This window comes from Callospermophilus lateralis, chromosome 5 (assembly GCF_048772815.1).
Source record: "Callospermophilus lateralis isolate mCalLat2 chromosome 5, mCalLat2.hap1, whole genome shotgun sequence".
Classification (NCBI taxonomy): Eukaryota; Metazoa; Chordata; class Mammalia; order Rodentia; family Sciuridae; genus Callospermophilus; species Callospermophilus lateralis.
In genome coordinates, this window is record NC_135309.1 from 91,793,779 (window position 1) to 91,806,130 (window position 12,352).

At 48.0% G+C, this 12,352-nt stretch overlaps 1 protein-coding gene across 1 annotated transcript; it reads right to left on the reverse strand.

Annotated features, from left to right (window-relative positions):
• Window positions 1–2,353: 2,353 nt before the first annotated feature.
• Window positions 2,354–12,139, reverse strand: Nr2f1 (nuclear receptor subfamily 2 group F member 1). The gene is made up of 3 exons (XM_076857024.2): window positions 11,438–12,139; window positions 8,466–8,993; window positions 2,354–3,401 (listed from the first exon to the last, which is right to left on the reverse strand). The coding sequence occupies exons 1-3, from the start codon at window positions 11,901–11,903 to the stop codon at window positions 3,121–3,123; spliced, it is 1,275 nt and encodes a 424-aa protein (XP_076713139.1). The 5' UTR covers window positions 11,904–12,139; the 3' UTR covers window positions 2,354–3,120.
• Between the last annotated feature and the right edge of the window lie 213 nt (window positions 12,140–12,352).

A 12,352-nucleotide genomic window follows, 5' to 3' on the forward strand; every position in this document is an offset into this window, starting at 1 on the left:
TTCGCTTCGCACTCTGAGACCTCGGGCTGCTCGGCCGCTCAACCCTCATCCCTCATTCCCTGAGATGCAGTAAAGAGGAGGAGGGACATTTCAGATTGCCGGAACAGAAGGACCTTTTCGGCTGTCACAAGGTTCAACCCACGGTTTAGATGCTGCCGTCTTGGTTTCTAAACTGTCCCTTAGCGCAAGTTGATTCTTGAGTCCTTTCTACACTGTGAGAATGGAAAGCCTTTGGGCAGCCTGTTGGTCCCAGCAGGACTAACCAATGACTCCGGAGTCCCTGGAAGCTCTGATTGTGCAAAGACCACTCTGTGCTTAATGCAGGCCAGCGCCACCCTAGCCACCCAGGAGATAACAGGAGAAACCCACAGCCCCAGCCTCCAAATAGGTGAGGAGTATGTGGAAACTCCTTTCTCTTGGTTTCCCCACAACCCCAAGGCTCCCTGGCTCCTCCAGGAATCCAAGGGAGTCTATGAGGCCTTAGGAAACCCTGTTTCTCCCTGGGCTGTGCCCGTTGATTCTAATCTCAGCTTGGGCCCAGGCTTAGAAAGGTGGCCAGGATTTCTCCGGACCCTGTGAGCAAAAGTCAAGTCACCACTGTTACCTCTGAACACTGGAACAAAATCGTAGCACAACGCACTGGGTGCCTTGTCCTTGGGCCTCGATGTTGAAATTAATTGTAAAGTACGTTTCTGACCTATGAAAATGTTTATCTGTTTTCATTAGAGGGATCACATTGTAATGAATATATTTACATCTCATTTCAAGAAAGGCAGGAAAGATCGTGAGCTCTCTGAGGCTGCTGGCTTCCCCAACACCTGGGCACCCTAACTGCAGCTTACTCCACCCCTATCCCCACATGCCACCCTTAGGCAGCCGGAGTGGGTTCCTAATACCTCCTGGAAGGTGATCAGGAATTATATTAGCTCTCCTCATTCCCTCCTGCCTTAGGTGTCCAACCTGCAAGGAATTCATCTTGGCCCAAAGAAGTCCTTGGGTGTGGTGCAGAGGATCTCTCCAGGGAGTAATTCTGGCTGCTTCAGTGCTCTGCACCCTGCTGTCCTACCTCCAGTGGTCCCCAGGCAGCCTGGTTTCTGATCTTGAACCTACAGTGGTTTCTCCACAGTGAGCTAGGCACTGCCCATGCTGTGTTGCACTCAGAATATTAAAAACCTCAAGTGGGTTGGAGTACAGGAGCTTGTTAATGCATTTTTGGGGGTAGCACCTGGAGACTTCTAGATAGCAAATTGAAAGCAAAACATTGCCAGTGATTTCTGAAAGTGAAGCTCTTGCCTCATACGGGCCTGTCTGGGGCTGGGGGGGAGGGGGAGGGTGAGAGGTGTTATTTTTGAAGATCTGGCTTTATTAATACGCTAAGAAAGAGCTCCCTTGGCAGTATGTGTTCTCACAGCTCTAGCTCAGATCCTATAAAACATTCATGCTCCGAAAGCTGTTACAGAGAGCTGCCCCCCACGCACACCCAACTAGAGGCCTCAAGGGGAGGCTTCTGCCCTCAAAGACCCATAAGGGTCCAAATGCCTTCTGGGAAGAACTCCTCCAGTTCAACTCCCAACTCCTAGGTTTTGGGTCAGCACCCTACTAAAAGCCACAGGAGCAGGGTACCCTTCAGCCCACCCACCAGATTTCCAGAGCATCTTAGGAGCCCTCATCATAGGGTCTGGAAGGAAAGGGTAATCACCGTCAGATCTTCAGAGGTTCAAAGTCAGAACTCTGATGTAGAGGGCCTGACAATATCCTAGAGCTGGGGAGAAGTGGAACACCCCCCACCCCTCCGCAGCCACTTGCCTGCACATATAAGCCCAGGGCTCACAGAGGCATCTGGGCACCTTTTCCTTTTCTGCTCTGCTTATATATCACTCTGCATGTTTCTTGCAAACCTCTCCAACTCAGCAAGTTCCCACCTGCAGTGAGAACCCAGGTGCTGCCACTGGGTCACTGAAGCAGAATGTGCCTGGTTCTTGGTGCCTACAGACTTAGCCCCAGTGCCTAACTCAGACCCAGTTTGCTCCATTTCTCAGATGCATACAGGGCTACCTTCTGTTCACACAGTCGCAACCACTCTTGTCCTCCACCAAGGCACCCTATGCTGCTTGAGGACTCCAGCCTTTATAGAGCCCAGACCTTCACATTTACAAAACCAAGACAGTGGCTAGTTTTAGGAAATGAATGTAGTCAACTTGGTATTGGACCATAAATTTTCCTACTTCCCCAATTCTGGTAATAATTGAGCTGGAAATTAACCAGGGGGTTCTCTTGTACTGATGACATTGGCCAAACAACCACACACATGGGTTTTGCTAAATTCTTTTATTTTTGTTTAAATTTTCACTTCAATTTTAATTCTTGAAGAACAGCCTCGACAACATATATCGCACTCATTATAAGAAGCAAAGGGTTATATCAAAAATTATTAGTATAGAATCACAGGAAATCTGGTTTGGAACCAGAAAAAAATACAAAACAGATATAGATACATAGACACAGGACAAATTTTTTATAATTATTTGGAAAATGTTATTTTCCCCTAATTCTTGTTTCCTTTTTTCTTTATGCGCATACGATGTTTAAATTTTACAAAAAAATGAAAATAAAGACTAGTATTTTACAAAATGAATAACAATGTTCAGTGTGTGTGTGTGTGTGTGTGTGTGTGTGTGTGTGTGGGGTGTGGTGTGTTTCTACATAGGATTCAGTCCATTTCCATATGTGTTGTTTTTCTGTACAGAATATATCCACATCCGTCCACAATAAATCCTGGAAGGTCCATTGGTCTCCTTCTGTTTTATTAAAATTCTTATGGTCCTCTCTTCCAAAAAAATGTTTTCATTTTCTCACCAGACATAAGATCCTTTTTTCTTTCCTTTGCAACGTGCTTATAGATCTGATCCTAAAAGAGTTTCTTTTTCTCCTGGTTTGCAGCTCCAGTTGCATTTCTGCAGGGTGGGCTGCTTCTGTCCCCAGCATTCCTTCCCCTGCCTGGTCTGCCTGGCCTGCCTGGTCCTCCACACCCGGAGAGTCCCCGAGGCGTTGGAGTCCTTGGCCCGGATGAGTCCTCTGAGTTTCTAGTGGGGGCAGGGGCAGGCAGGAAGCGCCCAAGGTCTAGGAGCACTGGATGGACATGTAAGGCCAGTTGAAGCTGCTCCCAGACAGTAACATATCTCGGATGAGAGTTTCAATAGGGGTTTTACCTACCAAACGGACGAAGAAGAGCTGCTCGATGACAGAGGAGGACACGGTGCGCAGCGAGGGCAGTCGCAGCAGCAGTTTGCCGAAGCGGCTGGGCTGGTTGGGGTACTGGCTCCTCACATATTCCTCCAGTGCGCATTGTGATTTCTCCTGCAGGCTTTCGATGTGGGCGGCATCCGACAGGCCACAGGCATCTGCCAGAGCAGCCACAGGAGGGAGAGACAGGGAGAGGGGGCACATGGTTAGCTGGAGAGCAGCAAAGGCACAAACAACAAGCCATTAATTTTTTAAAGAGAATGAAATAAGGAAGAAAAAGAAAAAAAAAAAAAGAGAAATCTTCCCCTCATACCTCCCCACTCTCTTCTTCACCATTCCTTTCCAGATACAAATAAAAATAAATCATAATCCCACTGTAGCAGAGGGGTGTTGGAGAGAGATGCACATTCATGCAGAGGCAGCAACCTCTCTAGACTCTTTGTTTTTCCCCTTTCACTTTGGATTAAATAATGTATGATGCTGGAGCCATGTTTGCTGTATGTAGCAACCTGTCCTCGCCTGCAGGGGAGCATCCTTCTGGCTGTGCTCATTAAAGGGAAGACTTTCCCCATTTTGCCCCTAATTTGGGGGTGTTCAGGCCCCCTGAAAAAGTATATGGCCTGGAGGCAGTTCTCAAAGGCTTCTTAGAGTCCCCTCTCAAAACCAAATGACCTAACTAGAAAGCTCAAGGAGAACCTAGATTATGTACTGAACGTGGTGTAGGGGGCCAGGTAAGGAATCATGGGCTGGCAGTGTCTAGAATCAGATCAAGCTCATGCTTTAGCAATATAGGATTTGAGATCCACTATCTATTCAAGCAAAGACTCTGCAGCAAATCCTCCATGAGAGTGTACACTTCTATCTATGCCTTAGATCAAGTAATTGAAAATTGGTCACATCTCTAAGCTGTATACTAATCAGAGGAATATGGCTCAGTTATACTAGGCTGCAGAAAGGAGACATCTTTGGTGAGCAGTCACAAAGCTGGGCTAGAGGCAGTAGCAGCTGCTGCGGGTTCAGAATCAGGGAATAGGGAGTTAAGGGGAAACTTGGGGGAGATAGGTTTCCTGTGGTAAGACCTAAGGAGAAAAAGGTACTTCTGCACAATGATGACATTTCAAGATCTGTGTGCTTATTTCATACCAATCAAGGCCCTTATTGGTCTTCTAAAGACATTTCAAGACAGCAGATCATACTTTATCAACAAATTTGAGGCAAGGAAATGGAGGGTTTAGGTGGAATCAGAGGAATAGAGTAAAGGCTTCCATCTTAGTTCAAATACTTATGTTGTTTCTCACATTAATAATGAATATTTTAGAAATAGGAGGATCACAGAGGAGCCCTTAGCTAGTCAGGTTGACTAGAGATCAAAGACATAGTTTGCTAATATATAGACCTGTAAGAAATACATGCATGGCAATGCCCCCAAAAGGATACCATATAATTGTGAATGGGCAAGTGTGACCCTAAAGAAGACATCACAAATGATTCAAAGAGAAACCTGCATCCACTGAGTTTCTAAGCTTTATGTCCTTATATTTCAAGAACTAGGATTTACAAAGCATTCTAATACCTTCATCTACAAGGCTATGGCCTCAAGCAAAAATACAAATAAAACTAGCAATAATTCAAGACCTTCTGAGGCAAGTCCCCTTTGACCTCATATTCAGACTGGGTTCCTTTCAGATGTCTAATTACTCCAGCCACCTGGTTGGATGTATCCACAGTGGCTTAAATTGGGAAGCCTGTGAGATTTTATGGCCAGCAGGACCAGGACAGAAGCTCTTTGGGTTTCACTATTTAGAGAGGTCTGCCCTTGGTTCTACTTGCTTACCTGATCCAGTTGAATGGCCATCCTGCAGACCCATATTTACATATATCTTGCTTTACATGTATTATCTTTCATTGTGCCATGAATCCCTTTTAGCCCGAAACAATGCAATATGGAAAGAAACCATTGCTACCCAGAAAAAAAAAATTAATGATCCATATGGCAACCCCTCAGATCAGTAAAATAGTTATCTGATATTTGCAAGTAGGGTTCCCAGAGTGCAAGGTCATGCTCCTACTCCGAGATAGGTCACTTCAAGAGAGAAGCTCAGGAAAGTTAAGCTTGAGCTCTGTGCTTTCTGTTTCCATTTCTTTCCTTCTTTGGGAATGCGGTGCTTCTAGCTGGGCCTGTGGTCTCCCTACAGCAGGAGCCCTAATTCTGGACCTGGCTTCTCACCCTGGGTATTCATTAACCCCATTGCAACAGAATTTTCCCAAGTGTGGGCTGAGGATATGCACTCTCACATCAATTGGAGGATTGTGGTGGAAAAGTTAGGTAAGCAGGAGGTGAAATGCAGTACATATTTACACTCCATGAGTTATACTTCAGATAAGAAAAGGAGATGGATTGTGCAAAATTCATGTCTTACTTTTTATATGGTAGTGTCAATGTGGGAACCCTCAATATTTCTTCTACAGTGTATGGAAAAGAAATTATGTAAATAAATAACCATTACTGCTCAGGCCCTCCCGGCTTAGCCTTTGTAGTGCAGAGAATGTATTTCATGTTGTGCATTCAGAAGAGTTTAGTGTTCAGGAAATATAGATGTAATCAGCTGCCATAACTAGAAATCAAAGTTATTATTGTGCTGAAAATGGATTTATTGTATTTATGTTAACTAGATGACTCCTTTCAGAGATGGTCTCATTTATTTGAAGGAATATTTAGGTGTATGAATTAATGAATTTTTTAAAAAAAGTAAGTTTAGGTCACGACCTAGTCCTTGGATGCTGTCCAGAATATTAAGGATTAAACATACCATCCGGAGGCCAAATGTGAAAACCACCACAGGGGACCCCCCTGTGCCAACTTCAAATACTTGCCAGAGCAAACCACGTTGGACAATATGTCTAAAACTGTCTTTTCCATCATTCAAAGTTTGCTTAAAAGTTGGATGACTTTGAGAAGGCTACCCATGAATTCCCTTCTGGCTGGCAATCAAAACAAGTTTAGTCAAAAGTGGAAATGTTTTGTATGGGGGGTGGGTGGGTGAATTACTACTGACAGCTCTATTTCCATTTTCAGATATTTTCCTTGCAGTTTTCCAACAAAATATTGTTAATTGTTCACTTTTAGGCATCCCTTGCACCTTGAAGACTTGGTTCAAGAAACTTCTTTGGAAAACTTTTTTTAAAAATGGTACACTTTTCACAAGAATATTTTAAGATGGAAAGTTAAAAGAAAAGCATGAATAATTCCACAATGTTCCCAGCAGCCGGCACAGTCCTTGCCTCTCTCTGGGAAAGGGCATAAGATCAGTAGAGTCAAGGGGAGTCAAAGAATCTTGGGGGAACAAGGAAAAGGGAGGGAAGACCTTTCTTGAGAAGACCTCTGTCCAGCTCCAAGTCACATTTATGCTTCAAGACACCTCGCTGGATAAGATTTAAAAATCCTAGCTTCCCTGACACTGGCTTGCTTCCTGATGAATTTGGCTAAAGAATCGGGTAGTGGAGAGCCAGCCAGGCCCCATGCCTGCCAGAGCTAAAGCAGCCTGGTCGCTGCTTCCCAGGCTCTTTGTCACTTTTGAAAAACACGTTTCCATCAGGAAGACTTATTAAGATAAAATGCATTCAAACACCAAGGAGGCTATTCAATAAATCTTCCATTTGTTTTAAGGTTAGGACTTTATCCTCTTGCAAAGAATACTCCTTCTCTCACTAGCAGACCTGCATTTGCACTGAAAGTAAAAGGGGGGCAGTCCAAGTCCATGGCTCTGGCCACCCTGCATACAAATGAGATACTCTTGTCTAAATAAATTATCTGCTGTTCAGATCGATATTAATACTACATTTGCTACATTACAATATTGTGCAAATTTAAGAGTCATTTTAATACAATGTAAATACGATTCTTCACGCATGAAAGCCAAGAAATATTGATAGATTTTACCACCGCTTACTGTTCAACAAGGCCTTGGGAAAGTGGTTTTGCCATCTCTGCTCAAGAATGTTTTTAATTTGGCCTTTGGAGGGTCCGACTCTAGGATAGATTTATTAGAATGCTTTATTTGTTCTCCGAATGGAGGAATTAAAAAACAATAGTGCCAACAATGGTGATAAAACTGCAGCTACTCCTACTCACAGTGGGCAGGGCCCAAGACCTAGTCTAAGCAGCACTGTTCCCCACCAGCCTCCTTTCTGGCTTTGTTTATATTTCCCCCCATTACCTGCTGTACAGGGTGTTTATATGTTTCCCTCTTACAGGTTACAATAATAAAAGGCGGGCAGTGTTCTCAGAGGCTCAGACCAGAGCCCTTCAAAGGAAACGTTAATGCACTTTCCTGGAAGTTAATTTGAACCATCTATCACAAGAGAAATTGTTAACATCCATGTTACCACCACCTACACTCAATTTGATATTTTCAAGGCACTACTTTAAATTTTCAATACTCAGTATATTTTGCATAGCTATGAAATTTATCTGCAGGCCCGGAATCCTCTCTTATTTGCGGATTCTACAGTATTGCTTTTGTTTTTTATCTTTCTTGTTTAGATCGAATCCGTTTTTTATGACCCTCAATAACCTCAGCAACTGCAAACATGAATGGTTTCCGATAAGGGAAAATCAGGCAGCAATAAAGTAGGATTATTTATGATTTATTTGCGTGTATTCTTCTCTTTCCACCTCTGTGTGTCTCTTTCTGTCGGGAAACTCATCCAGGGAACTGCCACACAGAGTAGGAAGTCACATTCCCACGTTCTCTTCCTCCCCTCTCCTCCCACAGAAACGCTGAGCTCTGGCACACACACACATACACACACACACACACACACACACACGCACACCACATACACGCACACGCACACTTACACACCGTACACACGCGCAGCCAGACCGATCCACAGCACAGCCTCCCCTCCTCCCTAGGTGCACACCCACCGCAGTCGCGGATCCACGCGGGGGTCTCGGCCTCTAGGCCTGGCTGCCGGCGGGCCGCAGCGGCGCAGCACCGGCTCCCGCACTGCCGCGCTCCCAAGATGGCAGCGGCGCGGCCGGCCGAGTTCCCGCGCCGGGGCCGCCGACCTACGCCAGGCCCAAGGTCCGGCGAGCGATCGGCCTCGCGCCGCGGCCTCGGCGGCGCGGGAGACGCGGGAAGCCAGGCCTCGGCAGCGAGGTGCTTGCCCTGGCTCCCGGCGCGGCCTGCCCTCCCGGCGACCGACCGCAGCCTCACCTGACGTGAACAGCACGATGGCTTTGAGGCAGCTGTACTCTGCGGAATCGACGTGCAGAGCCTTGAGCTTCTCCACCTGCTCCTGAAAGATGCGGATGTGGTCCATGAAGGCCACGACGCGGTCGGCGGACATGGGCGAGGCGTGCAGGCCGGCGGCGGCCAGCAGCGGCGCCACGTGCAGCGGCATGGAGCACTGGGCCGCGTTGAGCACGAACAACTCGCTCCAGGTGAGGCGTAGTAGGGACACCTGGTCGGTGATCTGCAGATCCGGGAAGAAGGGGATGTTGCGGGCCCACTCGACGGCGCTGAAGAGCAGGCGCGCGGCCAGCTCGCAGATGTTCTCGATGCCCATGATGTTGTTGGGCTGCATGCACTGGCTGCCATAGCGCGACGTGGGGTAGGGTTCGGCGCGCAGCAGCAGCGAGATGTAGCCAGACAGGTAGCAGTGGCCATTGAGGGGGTCCCCGTTGGTGAGTGCGTACTGGCCTGGATTGGGCTGGGTTGGAGGCATTCTTCCTCGCTGAACCGCTGACAAAAGAAAGAGAGAAAAGAGGCAATGTGCATCCAGGGGGCTTGCGAACATCGCGCGCCGCAGCGCACCCGACACAATGCAGCAGCTTATCCCGCAGCCACAGACTCCCGGGCATATCTTAACCGCTGGTTCTCACAGCCCACACCTCGAGGAGATCTAGGATGAGGCCCTCCAGCTCTGCAACTCGATGGGTCCAGCCATAGCCTGCTGCCCCTGATCATCTCAGCTCCAGCAGAGCTAGGCCTGACTTCAGGGACCCAGCTCCGCAAGGCGAAGAAAGTACCATCCAACCCCACGGCTTTCAAAGAGGAACATCCAGATAAATGAAACCCCATTCACCCCTCCAGAATGAAGCAAATCAGGGTTAAGAAGAAAAAAAATAAAAAAGGCGAAACCTGAGAAAGGTTGTGGTTGGAGGCAAATGCCTAGCGGCCTCCTCATTTGCAAACAAGCAGCGTTTTGCTCATAAAATGTTTCCATATTCTCTTAAAATGCTATAGTATTATCCTTAAAATAGATACAAGTTACATATCCTACTAACCACTTACAACTTTTGAGTAGAGAACAAGTATCCTGTAAACCTCCCTTCTCCCCTCCTCCCGATCGCCCCATACAAAGTTCTCACTATTAAAAGCAACAGAAAATTGAAAAATTTCAAGAAAAAGTTGAACTTACAGTAGCCAAACATTATTGAAAAAAGTGGGAAATATAATTAATGTCTGTTCTGCTCCGTGCCACTGCAACCTGCAGCCAGCTTTTGCCCAGTGAATGCACGAGCTTGCAACTGCAAAAACACTGGATTCATTAACCATCTGAATGCAAAACGTAAGCATGCTTTGAGTTCTTAAAGCTGACCAAAGTTTTTTTTAAAAAATGTGTATGTTTTACTTCAACAGTGCCAACGTTTTAAATTGCCAAGTAAATAAAGACAACTTTAGGAAAAGTTAGGGCTACTGAACTCTCCCCCCAACAAATTAATATAGATATGTCCATGTACACGTAGCTGCCTTATTTCAGGTTGTGCACTATTTTCTTAAGTTTGCTTTGATTCTAATTTCAATGCAAGTTCCAGTGCAATTTAAGACTTGAAACATAATGGCTCGAATACTTTTTTTCTAATTATAGTTTTGAACTTGGCAGTTATTTTTCAATTAAATGAGAGCACAATTCAAAGTTTTTTTGTTTTTTTTTTTCCTCCAAATGCCTACAAAATCTCCCTGGAGCTAGAAATGAAGTCGTCATATTTGCCTGCTCCTTGAAATCTGAAGGAATTCAATTTCTTTTCTTGTGGCATATAAAATATAATTTTAAAGTCAATTACAAGAAGGAGTAATCTGCATTCTGCAAAATTGACTGGTTCGCTAATTTGACTATAAGACATCTTTAATGATTGTCAGGAGATAAACTTTAACTATAAACAGCTAAATATATTTATAAGAAAAGTGCTGCATCTCTTGCCACATCAACATGAAGCATATCCAAATACAACATCAAAAGTTGTGTGTGTGTGTTTTTTAAAAAAACAAACCCATACAACAGGGATTAAATGATGTGGAAGCTCATGCCAGCTGCAGTCTATGCATTATGGCCAAATCAGAAGGATCGGTAAATGCCGTTGTAAATTGTAATTTGTATGCAGTATTTAAGCAGAGGGTGGAGTTTGATGAAGAAATAAAATGAGTATCATGCTTTTAAAAAAATGACACTACTATGAAAGCACAGTTCAGTCACAAACTTTCCTTTCAAAGTAGAGGGGTGAAAACAAGGCCATAGCTCTGGAGGAGGCGGCCCCAGCTCCGTGAAGAGGAGAGGGAACCAGTGAACAGGCCAGAAGCCCCCCTTCCCCCCTAATTAGACCTACAAGTGCAATAAATCTCACTCCTCTTTTTCCAAGCTAAGCTTCCAAAAGGATGATGGCAGCAATGAATCTCCTGCTCATGGTACTCCAGCCCCCAGCCCTCTCCCTTTTAAAATAAAGGGTATGAAGAGGTGGAGGGGAAAGTGGAATGAAAAAACACAGAAATTGTTTCCTGGGGGAAAATAGGCACCCCTGCCCAAGTTCATGCCAGCACATCCCCAAGCATCCTCACGCACACGCGGGAAAGAGACACACACCAAGCACATCCAACAGAGGAAGGGAGGGGATTTTAAGCCACAGCTCATGATCCCAGGGACACAATCCTGAGCAGGCAGCGGGCGGGGTGGGGGAGCCGGGAGAGGAGCGCAGGCTGGGAGGGGGAGGCAGCGGCAGCGAGCTGAGCGCGGGGAGGGGGGGACGCTGGGGGAGGAATGTAGCGGGGACCACGGAAGCTGGGACGGGCCGGGACCACAGGAACCCCAGGAACCCCAGCCCCACACAGCAGCCACCCCGGTGAGACAGAAAGAGAGAGCCAGGAAAGCGGGCTAAGCGCGGGGAGAGAAGCAGAGAAGAAATATTCACCTTCCCGCCTCATGCCCACTTTGAGGCACTTCTTGAGGCGGCAGTATTGGCACTGGTTGCGGTGGTGCTGGTCGATGGGACAGTTCCTGTTGGCACGGCATGTGTAAGTTAAGTTCCTGCGGACGCTCCTCTTGAAGAAACTTTTGCAGCCCTCGCAGGTGAATTGGCCGTAGTGCTTGCCGCTCGACTTGTCCCCGCACACCACGCACTCGATATGCTGCTGGCTCTGGCCCGAACCGGGCGGGCCCTGGCCCTTGTCCCCCGCCGTGCCGGGGGTGGCGGGCGCTCCAGGCTGGCCCGGGGTCTGCGGCGTGTGCGGAGCGCCGGAGCCCGCCTGCTGCTGCTGCTCGCCGGCGCCGCCGCCGCCGCCGCCGCGGGCCGCCTGCGCTGCGGGGTTGGGGCCGCCGGGGTTGCCCCCGGCCACGTCGTCCTGCGGATCTCGCCAGCTGCTAACTACCATTGCCATATCTTTGGGCCCTGGGAGCGCTGGGGGGAGCCGAGCTGCTCGCCGAGGGCCGAGGGGCGCGCGGGCGCGCTGGGAGGGGAAGGGGAAGGGGAAGGGGGGAGGGGGAGGGGGCGGGGGGCCCACCGGGCGCCCCGGGGTCGCGGGAGCCGAGCCCGAGCCGGGCACCGGCCGCTGCCTCCGCCGCTGCCGACGCTGCCGCCGTTACTGCCTCGGCCGCCCCGCTGCTGCTGCGCGCCCGCCCGCCCTGCTGGCGTTTTGTTGTGGTTCCTGCTGTTTTCTTTCTCTCTTTTTGCAGCCCCCCCAGGCTCTCAGGCTCCCCCCCCAACACCCCTGCTCCCCTCGCCCGCTCCCCCCGCGCTCCGTTCCTGGGGGGGCCGTGCTCTCCTTCCCCCCTCCCCACCCCCCGGCGAGCAAGCTCCCTTCTCTCGCTTTTTTCTTCTTCCCCAAGT

Excerpts from the sequence above, each read along its gene's own strand:
- Nr2f1 (XM_076857024.2), bottom strand. The coding sequence starts at position 11,903 with ATGGCAATGGTAGTTAGCAGCTGGCGAGATCCGCAGGACGACGTGGCC. Across the intron at positions 8,994-11,437 it reads AGTGGGCATGAGGCGGGAAG|CGGTTCAGCGAGGAAGAATG; the intron begins GTGAATATTTCT and ends TTCTTTTGTCAG. Across the intron at positions 3,402-8,465 it reads CATCGTGCTGTTCACGTCAG|ATGCCTGTGGCCTGTCGGAT; the intron begins GTGAGGCTGCGG and ends CTGCTCTGGCAG.